The sequence below is a fragment of the Dasypus novemcinctus genome, chromosome 2, assembly GCF_030445035.2.
Source record: "Dasypus novemcinctus isolate mDasNov1 chromosome 2, mDasNov1.1.hap2, whole genome shotgun sequence".
NCBI lineage: Eukaryota > Metazoa > Chordata > Mammalia > Cingulata > Dasypodidae > Dasypus > Dasypus novemcinctus.
In genome coordinates, this window is record NC_080674.1 from 71675891 (window position 1) to 71695911 (window position 20021).

The 20021-nt window shown below is 37.0% G+C and overlaps 1 protein-coding gene across 6 annotated transcripts in view; it reads left to right on the forward strand.

The window, feature by feature from the left end:
• The first annotated feature begins 33 nt into the window (after nt 1-33).
• The window catches only part of BDP1 (BDP1 general transcription factor IIIB subunit), a 122930-nt gene continuing 102942 nt past the window's right edge, over nt 34-20021 (forward strand). For 5 of the 6 annotated variants that reach the window (XM_012527949.3, XM_012527950.4, XM_012527953.4 and 2 more), the window contains exons 1-7: nt 34-506; nt 1920-2196; nt 4513-4622; nt 6396-6452; nt 7904-8029; nt 9150-9283; nt 10963-11057. In XM_012527949.3, coding sequence (XP_012383403.2) covers nt 304-506; nt 1920-2196; nt 4513-4622; nt 6396-6452; nt 7904-8029; nt 9150-9283; nt 10963-11057 — 1002 coding nt within the window. In that variant the 5' untranslated portion in view covers nt 34-303. The remainder of the gene's footprint in view (nt 507-1919; nt 2197-4512; nt 4623-6395; nt 6453-7903; nt 8030-9149; nt 9284-10962; nt 11058-20021) is intronic. The other variant, XM_012527951.4, reaches the window with a different exon arrangement.

The window sequence follows — 20021 nt, forward strand, 5'->3', positions numbered from 1 at the left end:
TGACATCATTCCGCTCGTATTGCGGCGGTGGATGATGACGCCGAAGTTCCGGCCTTCTCGCGGGGCGGTGGAGCCGGGTAGAGGGAGATATTTAACCATTACTGTAGCAGAGTCATGAAGAAGAGGCGGCGGCAGAAGGAAGGCGGAGGTGGCGGGGGCCAGCAGCTGCGGTAGCTGCCCTTTGGGCTGGTGGTGTGGCTTCGTGGGAAGGCCGAAAGTTCCTAACCCCCTTGCCAGGTAGCATCCGGGGCTCGGGGCTGAGAGCGGCCGCGGGGCCGCCTCCCCGGGCCCCCTGGCTCCGCCATGTTTCGCAGGGCACGCCTTAGCGTGAAGCCGAATGTCCGGCCTGGTCTAGGCGCCAGGGCCCCTAATCCCCCGCGTGGACCGGAGGCTCCCAGGCCGCAGGATCCTATACCGGCCTCACCTCCCAAGCCAGCGGAGCCCAAAGATGTGCCCCGGGCGGATTTTGGGGAAGTGGCGCCCCAAGAAAAAACTACCAAGAGCAGGTAAGAGCTTGTAGAGCGGAGCATTTTTATCTGCCCCGCCCCTCCGGCCCTATCACCTGGAGGCTGAGCAAATTAGCTTTACCGTAGGGTGTGCTCTGGCGCTTGCCATAAGCCTTTCGGTTGAGACCCGAGGAAACTGCTTCAAACTGCAGTTTGTCTCTCTGACCGAAGGGTGGCCAGTGTGTATTTTGTTGAGGTCTCTAGATTTTCGGGGCGGGGGTGGAGAATGGACCATGTGTCCAGGTGGTGGTGGGGAATTACAGGTGTAACATTCCTGAAGTCAAGAATATCTATGCTTGTTGCTATTTATTGGAGAGTTTAGATTGCCGTGGTTTTCATTCTTCTGGAGTACTTTGCGAGGAAAGTGGTTTTATTTTTTAATTTGAAATTTTTTTATTTTGAAAGGATAAGACCCGTGTTGCTTTGGTTCTGCTAGTTTATGCCGGTGTGAGGGAAGTCTGGCTACTTGCTTTGGTTTCACCACTTTTAAGTGTGTCCCTTTAGCTATGTTGACCATGTTTTATGAACGGAATAGCATGGCTTTAGCGTCATGTACCACTTTTGGATTCTGTAGTTTGTATTTCATTTAACAACTTAGTAGATTTTTCCCAGGCCGAGTTTATTCATCTGTAAATAGGGATAACATTATCCACCTTGGAGAGTTCTTAATGGAGATTAGAAACAACCCATATAAACCATCTTGCAGAGGACATAGCAGAGTAGTTGCTGGAAAAAAAGTTATTTTTTAAAAAGTTGATCAAGCAAAGTAATTGAAGTTAAGACATGCCAAGGCTGATATGGTCCTTGTTTCTTTCCTGTGTATATGAGGAAACCATTAAGTGGCAGGTGACAGTGAGCTGGTACAAATTCTGCTTATGCTGTGACAGGAAGCTAAAAAAAATTAATTTTTTTTCTTCTTGGCTCAACTTCTTTTGTTGACCTAAACTGATGCTTAATGTAGGGTGCTTATTTTGTTGATAGCTTAGTGACAGGTAATTTCCAAGTTTCTTACATGAATCTGTTTCAAAATGTCTCCCAATAATGGAGATACAAATACCAGTCTCTGTTAAAGTTTGCAGAGACCCTGTTAACCATATATGAATGCTGGTGATTGATAATTTAATAAATTATCCAGAGTCTGTAGTCTTGAGACAGTTAAACTTGAGGATATTTAATTGTTTTCTTAGAATTAACGTTTAGGTGGTGTACATACTTTGCTTTTTTCCAAATGTTTTCATTTGTTTTGGCTGGGGTTTTATGATTTGTGTTATGAGTTGATTACCTCTGGTAATCAAGTCATTGATTTTTTTAATAAGTAAGACTGTACTGTTTTGAATTTCATCAGACAAGCTTTTAAAGTAGAATATCTGAAAGATTTCATTGTGCCTTGTTTTCCTTTTAAAATTTCAACAGTGATGAAAAGACTGATGGTGAGAATGATGTTGAAGAATCCAATAAGTCTTCCTTTACTGTTTCAAAGAGAAGAAAACGAATATCAAGTACTTCTAGTCTGGTTAAACCTAGTGTCAGTGTTCCATCAGAACCTCATCCCCTATCTACAGTTAATCAAGAAGTTCTACAGCCAAGCACCATTCCAACAAAAGAAAAACAGCTATGCTCAGACAGATACAGAATATATAAAGCCCAGAAACTGAGGGAAATGTTAAAAGAAGAATTAAGAAAAGAGAAGGTAAGGGAGAAAAATCAGAATATTGACTGTTGCCTGCTAAATTTCTGTTTTTCTTTTAGTAAAGAAGCATGATTTGGAAGGAAAAATAAGCATCTAGAGCATTTTTCTACTCATTAAATTTTACAAATTTTATGAAATCTTTTTATTTCACTGTTTTTGTTAAAGGGCCCAAAAGAACTTTTTTACACACATGCACAGATACATGCAAGTATATTTGTAGTATGAACCTGCATTCAGATTTTTCATTATAAGAATGTCTAAATGATATGAGATACATTTATTTGGATTAAATATAGTCTAGCAAAATTAATTGGTAACATTTTCTAAATTGACAATGTGGAAAATTAAATGGGAAAAATTTATGTGAATGCATGTAGTATAATCCATGTTCTTTTTCATCGTGAAGATTGATTTGAAGATTCTTTTTTTTTTTCTGTGAGGGTAGTGTAATAGTGAAGCATGCAGACTCTTAGTTAGATATCTATGGTTTGAATCTTAGGCTCCCCCCTTACTAGCTGTGTTACCTTGGGTAATTTAATTAGCCTCTTTATGTCTGTTTCCTTATCTATAAAATAGGGCCAATAATAGTATCTACTTCACCGGATGGCTATGAAGATTAAATGAATTAATATATGCAAAACAAATTTAGACTAGTGACTGGCAAATAGTAAGGGCACCTAAAAATGTCAGCTTTTAATATTAGTTATAGAATTTTTTTTTTTTGGAGTACTGGGTATTGAACCCAGGACCTCGTACATGGAAGCAGCACCCAACTACTGAGCTACAGCACTCTGCACCACCGTGTGAAGTAGATATTGTTATTTTACATAAGAGAAAACATGCTCTGAAAGGTTATTCACTTTGTGTCAAACATATAGTGGAGGATATGGGATTTGAATTCATATATGTTCAAATCTAACCCTCTAAAGTGATCTAATCTTACAGAATCTGCTTAATTAGGTATATTTTGGGGAATTAAAATATTTGCCTCAAGAATTTGGTAAAATACACAGAATTCCAGTTTACTATGGAAAAAACAAAAGTTCTGTATTGATAGAGTCTCAGTAAACCATTGTGCTTAGAAGGCATCAGTAGCACGATTTTTTTTTTTTTTTGGGTACCAGGGGAGCTGGGGATTGAATCTGGGGCGTTGTATGTGGGTAGCTGCCGGTATTCATCCACAGAGCCACATCTACTCCCCATGGTTTTATACACTGAGCTTTTATCTAGTCTTAGTACCAATTTCTTTTTTTTTTTTAAGACTTATTTTTAATTTATTTCTCTCTTCTCCCCGCCCCCCTGCCCGCATTGTCTACTCTCTGTGTCCACTTGCTGTGTGTTCTTCTGTGTCTCCTTGCATTCTTGTCAGCAGCACCGGGAATCCCTGTCTCTTTTTGTTGTGTCATCTTGGTGCATCAGCTCTCCATGTGTGGTGCCACTCCTGGGCAGGCTGCGCTTTTTTACTGCGGGCTGCTGTCCTTGTGGGGTGCACTGCTTGTGCTTGGGGCTCCCCTATGTGGGGGACACCCCTGCGTGGCACAGCACTCCTTGCACGCATCAGCACAGCGCATTGGCCAGCTCACCACATGGGTCAGGAGGCCCTGGGTTTGAACCCTGGACCTCCTATATGGTAGGCAGATGCTCTATCAGTTGAGCCAAATCCACTTCCCAGTACCAGTTTCTTTTTTTTTTTTCCTTTTAAGATTATTTATTTATTTATTTCTCTCCCCTTCTCCCCACCCCTCCCCAGTTGTCTGTTCTCTGTGTCTGTTTTGCTGCGTGTTCTTTGTCTGCTTCTGTTATTGTCAGTGGCACGGGAATCTGTGTTTCTTTTTGTTGTGTCATCTTGTTGTGTCAGCTCTCCATGTATGCAGCGCCATTCCTGGGCAGGCTGAACTTTCTTTCACGCTGGGCGCCTCTCCTTACGGGGTGCACTCCTTGCACATGGGGCTCCCCTGCGTGGCAGGGCATTCCTTTGCGCATCAGCACTGGGCATGGGCCAGCTCCACACGGGTCAGGGAGGCCTGGGGTTTGACCCGCGGACCTCCCATGTGGTAGACGGACGCCCTGTCCACTGGGCCAAGTCCGCTTCCTGCAATTTCTTTAAATTGGAAGTTTTAAAAATTCCTTAGTGTGCTACAAATTTTTAATATTCAGTTTATAAGAATTTTCCCCCAATTATGGATAATTGTGAAAGGATAATTTTAAAACATTTGCAATGAATACAATAGTGAGCTGTTTACTTGGATATAATACATCTGAAATTTTTCTATATTTATTAAATATACATGAATCTCTTTGTGTTTGTACATATAGAAGCAATGGAAGAACAAATACGCTATAAATGAAAGTCAGAGACCACCAGATCGTTCAAAAATGACTATGAGAGACTTCATATATTACCTGCCAGATAACAATCCAATGACGTAAGTATGATTTCCTTCTGCTTTACTTTCTTTAGGTTTGTAGTATCACTGTTAGATCTGTGCAGTATCATGTTACAGAGAGTTTGCTGACAAAATTTATAACACATATGTCCTTTTAGGTAGAATTTTTTTTGTCACTTTTAGAACAGTTGTAAGATTTACAGAAAAATCATGTAGAGTTCCCATACCTCTCCCCAAACTCCCACCCATTTTTCCCTATTATTAACATTTTACATTAGTGTGATGTATTTGTTACAGTTGATAATTATATTATCAAAGTCCATAGTTTACATTAGGATTCACTGTGTTGTACAGTTCTATGACTTTTTTTTTTTTTAAATCATGGTAACATATATACAATGTAAAATTTGATGGTGTACAGGGAGCCAAGAGTGCCTACAACTGCAGGCAGAAGAATTGCATCCATCATCCATGTGGAATCTAAGCCCCCTCTTGATATAGAGGTGGAGTGGACATAACCATCCCAGGGTCCACAGGATGGAAGAATAGAGTATGGATTAGAGTAGACTTACTGATATTCTACTATGGAGCTATTGTGATTAGTAATGGAAGAAATCGTAGCATGGATATGGAGAAAGTGGCCACGGTAGCTGCTGAGAGTAGGGAGAGGGAAGAAGAGATATGATGTGGGGGCATTTTCAGGACTTGGAGTTGTCCTGGGTGGTACTGCAGGGACAGATGCTGGACATTGTATGTCCTGCCATGGCACACTGGGTGGACTGGGGGAGAGTGTAAACTACAATATACACCATTATCCATGTGGTGCAGCAGTGCTCCAAAATGTATTCACCAAATGCAGTGAATGTGCCATGATGATGAATGAGGTTGTTGATGTGGGAGGAGTGGGGTGAGGGGAGTGGGGGGTTTATGGGGACCTCTTATATTTTTTGAATGTAACATTTAAAAGAAAAAAAAATTTGGTGGTGTGAATTGCATTCATAATGTCAAGCTCCCATCAACACCTGTTACCAAAGCTAGAGAGAATTTTACGACAAAATAAGTAATATTTCATGTAACTGCTTTTTGGGGGGTGGTGAATGATGCCCTTTAATTATGAGATTAAAAATAAGTTTCCTTTGCTACATTAATTACCAGGATATAGTAAAACCATCTAACTAATTTTCTTCTAATTAAAATTGCAATTTCTATTTCTAATACACCAAACCTGATCTAAAAGGGTGACCTCATTTTTATGTCCTACTTCTTAATTAAATTCAGTGGCAGTTTGATTAACAAATTCTCCAAGGACAAAGCTGCTTTAATCAAAGTTAGGCTGAAAGGCAGAAATTTTATAATAAACACCAGTCTTCTCATTGTGTTGCTGATGATTTAGCAGGTGGAGATAGCATTAAGGGCATATTCTTTAGTGTATGTCTTTTTTAGATTTACCAGGTCTTTGGCCCAATTGAGGGAAGGGGAAGAAACCTAGGTTTTGAGTTGTTTGACATCTAGTACTTAGAGACAAGCCACCTAGTTTGCTTCATACCTCAAGACTGGGAGCCTCCTTTTACTGAGGAATAGAGAGTAAGAACATTCCCTGCTTAGGGCCTTATAAAGTGTTTGAACTTGGCAACAGAAGTTTTCAATTGAAAAATTCATTATTGGACCACAGCATCATTAATAAAATGAAATTATTTCAACTTCCATTCAACAAAACAAAACATGGAAATTGAAATTCCTTCTTGCCTTTGGATAGAATTGACAAGGTATAAATTAATTTATTATAATTATTCTGTTATTTGTGTTTAATAGTTCTTCACTGGAACAAGAAAAGAAATCTGAAAAATTGACACCAGTCCAGGCAAGAGAGTAAGCATACTCATTTTATTCCTTTTATGAATATAATGTTTTGGGTACATTATTTTAAAAAATGATACTAAGTGGTGCTTCCTGTTATATAGTAAAACTACATTTAATAGATTTTTATTTCTTTTAATATGTCATTTCATTTCTAGTCCATGCATATGTGTTTTTTTTTCTCTCCTCATACAAGTTAGGATATTCTACATTGTAATAGTTATAGCTTCAATGCCACTAGAGTCTGTTTGTCATAAAAGCTTCCTATTGTCTTCCACCTTGCACTGTTATAAGTTAGCTTATTCCAAGAAGAGACCAGTTAGAAAATTATTGTAGCCTTTTTTTTTTTTTTAAAGATTTATTTTATTTACTTCTCTCCCCTTTTCCCCATTGTCTGCTCTCTGTGTCCTTCTGCCATGTGTTCTGCGTCTGCTTGCATTGTCAGGCAGCACTGGAGAACTGCATCTCTCTTTTGTTGTTGTTGTTGAGTCATCTTGCTGCATCAGCTTTCGATATGTGTGGTGCCAATCCTGGGCAGGCAGCTGCGCTTTTTCATGTGGAGGCCCTCCTTGCATGGGGCACCCTTATGCAGGGGTGCCCCTGTGTGGCATGGCACTCCTTGCTTGCGGCAGCACTGTGCGTGGGCCAGCTCACCAAATGGGTCAGGAGGCCCTGGGTATCAAACCCTGGACCCTCCATATGGTAGGCGGGTGCTCTATCAGTTATGCTACGTCCACTTCCCTATTGTAGCCTTTTAATTCGAGGTGTAGGGCATTGTATGTATATTGGTAGAAACATTAGCAGTTTTCTGATTGTCATTTTGAGGGTTGGTTAGGTAGTGATTACTGTTTTGCCTAGGATCCACATTGTTTTAAAGCAGAACTCTGAAACTAAAAAGATTATGTTTCATAGGTTTATACATTATGTTTGCTTCCTTAAAAACTTAAGGAGATAGTATAATGAAATGTGAAGAATGTGGGATTTAAAGACAGTATTTGGCAACCTGTGCTTGACTTCTGGCTTCAAACCTTACTGTTGTGTAAGTTAGAGCAAAAATATCTCCTCTAAGCTTCAAATGGGCATGAAAATACTAACCCCAAAGGGTTGTTCTGAAGAGTAAATAAAATGATTTGGAAACTAATGCTATATTACTGTAAGGCATTATTGTTAATTTCACAATAACTGGATGGTTTATACTGATACTCTATTGAGATAGGAAAGATGAACATTTATTTCTTTTTATTTTGAGAGAGAGAGAAGTGACTTCTTACTAAATGCCACCAGAACAAAATTGGAGAAAAATCTTAAAACCACGTCCTTAACAACACAGTGCTTTCAAGTAGATTATAAGGAATATGGAAATAGCTAGAAAGTGAATTTGCAGTAATTCCTTTTAGAAGTTCATATGATTCAGGAAGCATTCCTCATGACTGTATGAATTAACCTAGCTTTACTTTTGGTAGACAAGAAGGTAAGAGTACCACTGATGCTAATGATAATGAAGAGATAGAAGAGACTGATGATGGTCCATTGCTGGTTCCTCGAGTGAAAGTGGCGGAAGATGGTTCTATTATTTTGGATGAAGAAAGGTAACTAAAAAAAAGTGTGTGTGTTTGTGTGTGTGTGTGTGTATGTGTGTATATGGGGAGAGGGGGTATTCTGGTTTCAAGAGAACAAATATGGTTTGTCTAATGAGAGAGATCAGGTTTCTGTATCTGTTCTTGTTCCTTGGACTCTGATGATTCTTTTTGCATAATGGATCTTGTAACTGGAAAGGTGGTTTAGATTCTTTTATAATTTTTTTCTATTTATTTTTTGTATGAGATGATGGTACTGCTGACTTATCATCCATTAATCTTACACCATTGTTTCCTAACTTGATTGGTAATTGGATTGAACTACTGAACTAATCCTTATGCTATCTGCTAGTGCAGATAGATTTCTAAGATTAACTCATGGTCTTGAAGTCAGTATTCAAGTTTTTGTATTATTAATACCATATTCTAGTGTGGGGTGATAACTAATGTATATGCAATGAAACATAAGATTAATGTATTATGATTTTGGTTTTAGTGGAGTTTAATTCATCTTCTGGTTTAATTTCTTATATTAAGTTCTTTAAATTTAGCATTGTTGGATTTAGTTGTCTTTTCAAACGTATTTTTTTTTTAAAGAGGATAAGTAAGTAAATAAAAGAGAAATGAAAGTATTTTGTCATTTTAATTATAAAAAAATAACTATAACATTTAAATTCCTTGATAACTAAACATAAATGCAATGCTACTAATAATAGTTGTTTTTACATGCTGTTTTCCATTAAGTTGTGATGTTTTTACTGATCCTTAAATATTTTAAAAGTATATTTAACTGCTTTGACTGAAGGAATGTAAAATATAAATATAAAATACTTATCTCAGTATCTCTGGCCCTCGCAAAAGTCAATAAAATTTTTTAGGTGGCTTAAAGATATTTTATAAATTTTATAGATGCTGAAAACCATATAGCATCTATTTCTATCTCCTGGGATTCATATTATAAGTGAAAATTAGCAGAATCTTGGTAAATGTGCATACTTCATGTGTATGTTATTATGCTTTTGATATGACAATACCAGGGTAAATTTCAAAATTTAACCATTCGGATTTCATTTGCTGTTTGTTTCCTTACTTGTTTTTATTGTGGATCTGTTTGAAAATGTGTTTCTTTCAGTTTAACTGTAGAAGTTTTAAGGACAAAAGGCCCCTGTGTTGTTGAGGAAAATGACCCTATATTTGAGCGTGGTTCTACAACTACATACTCCAGTTTTAGAAAAAACTATTACTCTAAACCATGGTCAAATAAAGGTAACTAATTTTCATTTTAAATTGTGCAAGTTATTTATTTGAAACGAAGCAGATTATTCCCTATGTTTCTGAATTTAACTAGGTCTTCCCTAAGTAAGTAAATACAAACTATCATTGTTTTCTCTCAAAAAGTTTGCAGCCAAATTTATTAGCAAAAATCTCACTACCTGCCATAGAATTGTATCTTGGACTTTATCTTAGAAATTTTAGGAATTAGCTTTATGGCTATTATGGCTAGAATATTTCTCTGTGCTAAATCTCTGTATCATAAATACCATTTTAATGAAAAATTATCAATATTTCTAATGCTCATGATATTCTACCTCAGGTAATATTATATAATAAACTTATCTATAGGTAAAAATTATGCTCTTAGAAAAAGTGTGTAATACCTTTTGTTTGCTGTTGCTTAGGTTTTTTTTTTTGTTTTTTTTTTTTGTTTTGAGGTACCGGGGCTGAAGATTGAACCCTGGACCTTGTATGTGGGAAGCTGACACTCAACCGCTGAGCCACATTGGCTCCCTTGAGTTGGTTTTTGTTTGTTTGTTTCTGGGAGGCACCAGCACCACCCATGTGGGAAGCAGGTGCTCGACCACTTGAGCCACATCTGCCCACTGTTGCTTACTTTTTACTCTTTTTTTTTTTTTAATTTTTAAATTTAAAAATTTTTTAGGAGGACCTGGGGATTGATCTGGGACCTCATACATGCCAAGCAGGTGCTCAATCACTGAGCTATACCCACTCCATGATTATTAGTTTTTATTTTAAAATTATAATAATAGTTTTGGGAAAAAACTCAGACATGTTAGAAGAATGCAGAGTGAAAAGAAATGTTCTGTACCTCTGTTCTCCAATTTCCCTTTTACTAGTTTCTTGCCTATCCTAGCTACTTTCACATATTGCTTAGTTGCTTATGTAGTGTAAATTCTGACTAGAACTGACAGTTTTCTTCAGGGCATTGTGAATGAGGCCAGGTAGGGAGAATGTCTTTTTTTTTTAATGTTCTACCTGCTTTAGAATGAGCATGCAAATATGTTTTTATTTTTTTAAACAAATCAATTTTATTGATATATATTACTAAAGCATATAATTCATCCAAAGTATACAATCAGTGGTATTTGGTGTAATCACATAGTTGTACATTCATTATTTCAGTCATTATTACAGCATTTTCATGATTTCAGTAATAATAATAAACACAAACAAGAAGATTCTTCACCTTTCAGTCTTTGTATGCTTCCCCTGCTGTACATAGCTAATATTTCTGGCTTTTCTTGCACATTTATTTTTTTTAAGGAGTTTTATTGACATATAATCACATACTATATGATCTATCCAAAGTGTATAATCAATGGCTTTCAATATAATCACAATGTTATGCATTCATCACCACAAAAAAGTTTAGAACAGTTTCATTACGTCAGCTAATATTTTAGAGTGTGTTTTTTTCAATGGTTTTAAAGAAAGTATTTTTAGATAGTCCATGAAGTACTTTGCAGTAAAATGGAAATATATATGGTTCTATGACTAAGGATTTATTGGAATTTAATAAAAAAACTATTAAGTACTGTCAGAATTATTTTAAAATCAGAATATATACTTCTAAATAAGTTTTTTTTTTTCCTTCGAAATATTGAAAAGATTAATTATCAGCTATTCTAAAACTTTTATTTTTACAGAAACAGATATGTTTTTTTTAGCCATCAGCATGGTAGGAACGGACTTTTCTATGATTGGACAGCTTTTTCCTCACAGAGCAAGAATAGAAATTAAGGTAAAGTATACTCATTACATTTGTTGATTTGAAAGGGACTAAATGTTACTAATACATATATTTTTTATCTTTAATATAAATCTTGGTCCTTTTTCATTATTATATTTTTCTTACATTTCTTTTTCATTATTGTTTGAAAAGTAATATATTTCTCAATTCTAATATGAGTACATTCTACTTTAGTATTATATTTTCTTATTTATATCTTACCCATTTTTAAAATGGATCTGAGGGAATACCAATAAAGTTGCTGAAACTAGGATAAAAGAAGAACTAGATAATGAAGAGGGAGGATAAGTGTAACAGAATACTTGGGTTAAGGGTAACATTTGAACACATTTATTTCTAATTTCCTAGGAAGAGACAAAGGAAATATGCTGAATTATGTATTTCTCATTATCTGATCTAACTCTTGCTTTCCTAGGCCACCTTAATTTTGGGCACAGCCAGTTACATTGTTAACAATGACAGTGATGTCAATTATTCCTGACAGGATGACCTTTCTCTGTTTTATATGTAGTTCCCTTTGCTTAAAAACTTGATACAAGTTCCCTGTGTTTGACTACATTTGATTGATTTCACACTGTTGTCGTAATGTGTGCTACTTCATAGAGAGGTCTTCACCCAACCAGTGGGCTTTTTTCTTTATTTCCCATCACCATGATATTCATTACATTAATAAAAGGAACTGTTAGGAAAGATAAACGTTTTTTTTCTAGAACTAGACTATGCATGGATTTTTCTGGGACATTATGTATGGAGCATTGTATAGTGTAATAGAATAGTCTTACTGCATTTTTGCAAGAGATGAGGGACTGTTTGCATTCTTGATACTCATTTTCTTATGTTGCTATAAAGAGAATAAATTGTAAAATTGAAGTTTAAAATTGGAGGCTTGAAATTGATATTGTCTATGTTTGGAGCTTTATGATCATCTAAAGAATTAATGATATATTTGTCTCACGAGGTTATTTCTCTCATACATTATTTAGTCTAGTATGGTTCCAGCAGGTCTTTGGGCAAAGTGTTGGAAAGTAAGAATTAACTTTATTTAAGGCCTAATGAATTACATTGGTTTTCAAAAGTTGAAACAACCTTATATTCCTGGGATGAACCCTATTTGGATTGTATTATTCTTTTTATGTGCTGCTAAATTTTATTTGTTAATATTTTCTTGGAGTTTTTTGTACATCTGTGTTCATGAGGGATATTGGTATATAATTTTCTTTTTAAAAAAAATTCTGTAATTTTTTTTTCTTTATTAGGGAAGTTGTGAGTTTACAGAAAATCATGTATAAAATACAGGATTCCCATTGCAGCACCTTGCAATGATGTCAAACATTGATTACAATTGATGATAGCACATTTTAATAATTGTAACTACAGCTAAAATCCATGATTTAATATAAGGTTCACTGTGTAGTGGAGTGTAGTGCCATGTTTTCTTTTGTTTCTTTAATTTTTATTTGTTACCATATATACAGTCTACTATTTCCCCTTTTAATCATGCTCAGCAATATATTTCAGTGCCGTTAATTGCATTCAAAACATTGTGCTATCATCAACACCATCATTACCAAAATATTTCCATCATTCCATATAGGAATTGTGTCCATTTTAAGCCTTAACTTCCCATTCCCTATCCCCATCCCATCAGCTGATAACCTATATTCTAGATTCTGGCTTTATGAGTTTGCTCATTTTAATTGTATCAAATTGGTGAGATCATAATAATATTTGTCCTTTTGTGTCTGGCTTATTTCACTCAACATGATGTCTTAAGGGTTCATCCCAATACCAGGACTTATTCCTTTTCATGCCAAATAATATTCCATTCACATTTCATTTATTCATTCAGTGGTTGATGGACACCTAGGTTGCTTCCATCTTTTGGCAATTGTGAATAATGCCGCTATAAATATTAGTGTGCAGATATGTGTTTGAGTCCCTGCTTTCAGTTCTTTTGGGTATGTATTGAGTGGTGTGATTGCTGGTTCATATGGTAGTTCTATACATATCTTTCCAAGGAACCGCCAAACTGTGTTCCGCACCATTTTACACTGCCACCAGCAATGAACGAGTGTTTCTATTACTATACATCCTCTCAGCAACACTGGTTATTTTCAGTTTTTAAAAAATAGCCACATAATGGTTGTGAAATGGTGTCTTGTGGTTTTGATCTGCATTTCCCTGGTCGCTGATGATGTTGAGCATCTTTTCGTGTGCTTTCTGGCCAATTGTATGTCTTTTTTGGAGTGATGTCTGTTTATTCAAGTTGTTTGTCCATTTTTTAAGTGGTTGTTGGGTGTTTTGTTTTTAAGTTGAAGGATTTCTTTATACTGGATATTAATCCTTTATTGAATATGTGGTTTCCAAATATTTTCTCCCATTGTGTAGGTTGTCATTTTACTTTTATGATAAAATCCTTTGAGGCCCAAAGTTTGCAATTTTGTTGGTCCAGTTTATCTATTTTTTTCTTTCTTTGTTTGTGCTTTGGGTGTAAAGTCTTACAACCCATTGCCTAACACAAGGTTCTGAAAATGCTTTTCTACATTTTCTTCTAGGAGTTTAATAGTTCTAGCTCTTATATTTAGGTCTTTGATCTATTTTGAATTAAATTTTGTATGTGGTATGAGGTAGGGGGTCCTCCCTCTTTTAGAAGAGTGGGTGAAGCTCAGTCATTATAGCATCTGCTTCCCATGTACAGGGTCCTGGGTTCAATCCCTATTACCTCTTTAAAAAACCCAATTTTATTGATAACGTATTCATAAAGCATCCAAAGGGTATAATCAGTGGTATTTGGTATAATCACATATTTGCACATTCGTCACTTTAATCAATGTTAGAGCATGTTTTATTACTCCAATAATAATAATAATAAAGGAAAAACAGACAAAAAGACTCTACCCCTTAATAATCACCTTGATTTCTCTTTCCTTCTCCTGCCATACATAACCTGCTATTCTGTTACTGTCCCTCTAAATTATTTGTAATTACATAGATTGAGTCAAACAACATATAGTATCTTTTGTCAAGTGTCTTTCACTTAGTATACTTTTTTTTTTTAATCCTTAGTGGAAATTTTTTTTTTTTTTTTTTTGAGCCATTCAGTATTTTAAAATATAATTTCTTAAAAGGGTTACAAAAATTGTGGAATATTTTAAATGTTCACATATACCAAACTAAAACTTTCATTGAAAATATTTTATGCAATACAGTTTCCCTAGCCAAGATTTATAAACATTAGTTCATGATGCAATATAACAGTATGTTCCCAAATTTAAACTTCGGAAACATGTTTCAAATTGGATGAGGAGTATCTTTTATTTATTTATTTATTTTTTTTAATTTTTTTATTTTTTATTGACTTTGTAATAATATTACATTAAAAATATGTATGTGAGGTCCCATTCAACCCCACCCCCCCACCCCCCCTCTCCCCTCCCCCAACAACACTCGTTCCCATCATCATGACACATCCATTGGATTTGGTAAGTCTTAGTGGAAATTATTAATATATTCCTGTACCCCACTTTCCATAGTTTACTTTGGTTGTATTTTTTGCCTGATATTAACATCTTGTAACATTAACATACATTTGTTCTATTTCAAAGAAAAGCAGTCTTATATATGAAATATTACCCATACTTATATTTCATATGAAGTTTTGCTATGCTGTATCATCCCGTGATATATATATATATATATTTTTAAAGATTTATATATTTATTTCTCTCCCCCCACCCCCCTGTTGTTTCCTCTCTGTGTCCATTCGCTGTGTGTTCTTCTGTGTCTGCTTATATTCTTATTGGGCGGCTCCAGGAACTGATCCTGGGACCTTCTAGACTGGGAGAGAGGCCATCATTCTCCTCTCCATCTCAGCATCCTGTTCTGCTACATCTCTTATTGGCTCTCCTCTGTGTCTCTTGTTGCGTCATCTTGCTGTGCCAGCTCTCCATGTTGGCCGGCACTCCTGCACAGGGTGGCACTCCTGTGCGGAGGCAGGGGGGCACTCCTGCACAGGGCAGTACTCCTGTGTGGGCAAGCACTCTGCATGGGCCAGCTTGCCTTAACCAAGAGGCCCTGGCTATCAAACCCTCGACCTCTTATATGGTAAATGGGAGCCTAACTGTTTGAGCCATATCCATTTCCCCCATGTTATATTTTTTAGCTTTCCTTCTAGTAATATAGAGTACCCATATATTAGCACTTCTACACTATGATGTCCTTTCACCATTTCTATTAATTTCCAGAGATTTACAAACAACCTTTTTAACAAATCTGCACAGATTAAACCTCAGCTTTCCATTCTCTAACCTCATTCTGTATTTCGTGACCTGTATTCTAGTTATTAACTCAATGAGTTTACTCAATATGTTAAGTTTGTAATAGCAGAATCATATAGCATTTGTCCATTTGTGTCTGGCTTGATTCACTCATGTCCTCCAAATTCATCCATGTTGTCATATGCTTCATGACTTCATTGCTTTTTACAGCTGAATAATACTCCATTGTATGAATACACCACAATTTGTGGGATTTTTTTCCATTTATTTTTATTTCTCTCCCCCCCCGCCCCCCATTGTCTACTGTCTGTGTCCATCTGCTGCGTGTTCTTCTGTGTCTGCTTGCATTCTCATTGGGTGGCATGGGAATCTGTGTCTCTTTTTTCTTTGTTGTTGCGCCATCTTCCTACATCATCTCTCCATGTGTGTGGTGTCATTCCTAGGCAGCTCTTTTTGCATGGGGTGGCTCTCCTTGCAGGGCGCATTCCTAGCACGTGGAGCTCCCCTACATGGGGGACACCCCTGAGTGGCATGGCACTCCTTGCGTGCAGCAGCACTGTGCATGGGCCAGCTCACCACAAGGGCCAGGAGGCCCTGGGTTCGAACCCTGAACCTCCTATACGGTGGGCAGACACTCTATCAGTTGAGCCACATCTGCTTCCCTGAATACACCACGATTTGTTTATCCATTGATCGGTTGATGGATATCTGGGTTGTTTCCTTCTTTTGGCAATTGTGAGTAATGCCACTCTGACATCGGAGTGCAGATGTCTTTATGTCACTGTTCTTGGTTCTGCTGGGTATATACCTAGTAGTGTTATTGCCAGATCACATGGCAAATCTGTATTCAACTTCCTTAGGAACTGCCAAACAATCCTCCACAGGGACTGTTCTATTTTATATTCTCTCCAACAGTGAATAAATGTTACTTTTTCTCTACATTCTTTCCAACACTTGTAGTTTTCTGTCTTTTTAGTAGTGGCTATTCTAATAGGTGTGAAATGATATCTCATGGTTTCTATTCTAGAGAAAGTTCCATGGGCATTTGAGAAGAATGTTTAACCTGCTGCTTTGAGGTGCAGTGTTCCGTATATGTCTGTCAGGTTCATCTCATTTATCATACTGTTCAATTTCTCTGTTTCCTTGTTGATCTTCTATGCAGTTGTTCTATCTATTGATGTAAGTGGCATGTTGAAGTCTCCAACTATTATTGCCTAATGTATTTTGGGATACCCTGGTTAGGTGCATAGATATTTGACAGTCATTTCTTCCTGTGGATTATCCCTTTTATTAATATATAATAGCCTTCTGCATCTCATCCTTTTTCACATTTAAAGTCTGTTTTGTCTGATATTAGTATAGCTCCCCCTCTTCTTTTTTGGCTATTGTTTGTGTAGAATATCTTTTTCCAACCTTTAGTTTTCAGTCGATTTTTATCCCTAGATCTAAGGTAAGTCCTATAGACAACATATGGATGGATTATGTTTTCTAATCCATTCTGTTAGCCTGTATCTTGACTGGGGAGTTTAATCCATTCATATTCAATGATATCACTGTAAATGCATTATTTGCTTCCACCATTTTAATCTTTGTCTTTCGTATGTCATATCTTATATTCATCTGTCATTTTATCATTTTGGTTATCCTTTCTGATAGTTTTCCCTTCTATATTCTCCTGCAAGCCTCTCCTTTCTTTTCCTTTTGGGTTGTAGGGCTCCCTTTAGTATTTCTTGCAAAGCTGGATTCTTTTTTACAAACTCTCCTAGTTTCTCTTATTTGTGAATGTTTTAAACTCAACCTTCACGTTTGCAGGACAGTTTTGCCAGATAAAGAATTCTCAGCTGACGATTTTTCTCTTTCAGTACCTTTTTTTTTTTAATAAATGTAGTCATTCTTTTTTTTTTTTAATTAATTAATTAATTAATTTAATTCCCCTCCCCTTCCCCGGTTGTCTTCTGTGTCTTTTTGCTGCGTCTTGTTTCTTTGTCCGCTTCTGTTGTCATCAGCGGCACGGGAAGTGTGGGCGGTGCCATTCCTCGGCAGGCTGCTCCCTCCTTGGCGCTGGGCGGCTCTCCCTATGGGTGCACTCCTTGCGCGTGGGGCTCCCCTACGCGGGGGACACCCCTGTGTGGCATGGCACTCCTTGCGCATCAGCACTGCGCATGGGCCAGCTCCACACGGGTCAAGGAGGCCCGGGGCTTGAACCGCGGACCTCCCATGTGGTAGACGGACGCCCTAACCACTGGGCCAAAGTCGGTTTCCCTCAGTACCTTAATTATATCATACCACCCTCACCTTGCCTCCATGATTTCTGATGAGAATTCTGCAGTAAGTTTACTGGACATTCCTTGTATGTAATGGTTTGCTTCTCCCTTGCTGCTTTCAGAATTTTCTCTTTATTTTTGGCATTTGACATTCTGAGTAGTATGTGTCTTGGAGTAGGTCTGTTGGGCTTTATTCCAGTTGGAGTATGCTGTGCTTCTTGGACATGTAAATTAATGTCTCATGAGAGATGGGAAATTTTCAGCCATTATTTTTTCAAATCCTCTTTTTGTTGTGCTTCATGTTATCATTCAACTCCCTGGGCCTCTGCTCAATTTTTTCCATTCTTTTCTTTCTCTGTTCTTCTGTCTCTTCATTTTCAATTCTTCTTTCTTCATGATCACTTATTTTTTCTTCTATGATTTTGAGTTTGCTGCTGCATGCCTCTGTTTATATATATATGAGGAATCAGTTTTATTGTCCCCCTTTTCATCCCTGGTTTTATTTCTTTGAAACAATGGCAGCCTTCAGAGCTGATTCCCAAGCGATCTGAAGTCACTATTCAAAAGCAGTGATCAGTGCCCATTCATCTTCTTGGGTATGAAGATTTTTATGTCCCTTTCTTTCACCAGTAATTAGCCAAGGGCTGGACATGGCTGCTTGCTGTGAGAATGGGGATTGGGTGCTGGTAGGTGCCATATAGAGAGAATAATATACTGTTCTTTACTGTAATTTATCAGCCTATTTCTCTCCCCCTTCCTTGGATATTCTACAGCATTATTCTGGCCTCTGGAGTTTCAAAATATTTGTTTCAGACAGTTCCTTCTTGTTTAATAGTTGTTCTGGTGAAAGAACTGGGTCCTTGAGCTCCCTACTCTGCCATCTCCTCACAGTCCTCCCTGTTATTTTCTTTTAATGTTATTGTTCTGTTTTGGTATCAGGATAATGGTCATCTCAGAAAAGAAATTGACAATTGTTTCCTCTTCTCGTTTCTGAGGACTTTAAGATTAGTACTATTTCTTCAATGTTTGAATTCACCAGTGAAACCTGTAGTTTTCTTTGGAGGAAGGTTTTTTATTACAAATTCAATTTCTTTAACAGATATAGGGTTATTTGGATTTTCTTTTTCTTGTGTCAGCTTTAATACTAAGTTGTTGATTATGTTCGTATGAAGTTTGCATATTGCTCCCATTTTGGTTTTTAATTTTAATTTTTTTCTTTTTTTCCCCATTTTTTTTAAATTAAAAAATTTTTTTTGTTTTTATTTTCATAATTGAGGTTTAATTGGTTGTTTTGAAGATCAGCATACACATTATAAACAATTTGTACACAATTCTTAATGTACATACCGAAAACCTAAAAAGCCACGTAGTTGTTTTTCTAAAGTTATTCCAGTGACTCTCCAGCTTAAAATTTGGAGACAAGTTTTCCTTAAGAGGATATCAAGTACCAATATCTTCAAATGTTGATAAACTGTTACTTCTTTAAGTCCCATGAATTCACAATACCATACACACTACATACTCATATTTCCAGTCTTCCAGCACATAACAAAGTTGTTAGAAAAACTGGATGACCACAACCAAGAATCTTACAGAGTTTTCACAGGGAGAGCTGAGATCAGGGAGTGGTTTTAAGAGACATGTCTACTAGAAAACATGGGATTAGGAGTAATTTAAAATGTTCAACACATATTAAATGCATGATTGTGATTCCAAATCACCCTTTAGTTTGTGTTGTACTAAAGGGTATAAAAACTGCCAGCCCCCAGTGGAATATTAAGTTGACCCCCAAGATAGTCAAAGCCTCCCATAATTCAATATCCCGCTGTTTTCTGGTTGTACCAAACCATAAACAACAAGCAGGTGATTTCCCCCTCTTAAAAAAAAGCATTTATATTAAAAAAATGGGATGAGGTGGGATTCCAATCGCCTTCTTAAAAATGGTTTTTCTAGATCTACTAAAAAACTTGCATTTATAAAATAGCTGATAAAAATATTTCTCTGGATAGTACAAGAAGGGAGAAACAGGGACACTGATAAGACATGGTATGTGGTATTAACCAGACTTGGCTTCTTTCTCTCCTGCTTCATCAGAGGCTGGACTCTCCTCATTTTCACTTTCTCCATTTTCTGCAGGTACATCTTCAGTTTCTTGCTTAGCCACTTCAACCTGTTTTCCCTTTGCGCCCCTTTTTCCTTTTGGTTGCACTTTTTTGTCTGAAGATTTATCCTTTCCCGCTCCCTTTTTTGGCTTCACTTCCACTTTTACAGCAGCAGTTTTAGCGGATAGCCTCACCGATGACCTCTTGGGCTCCTCCTTCCCCGCCGCTTCAGCTGAGCTGACCTATCCTCTTCGGCATCTTGGCAGTGCTGTGGGACACTGCGTGCCGGGAGACCTCTGAAGCAGGGCTGCT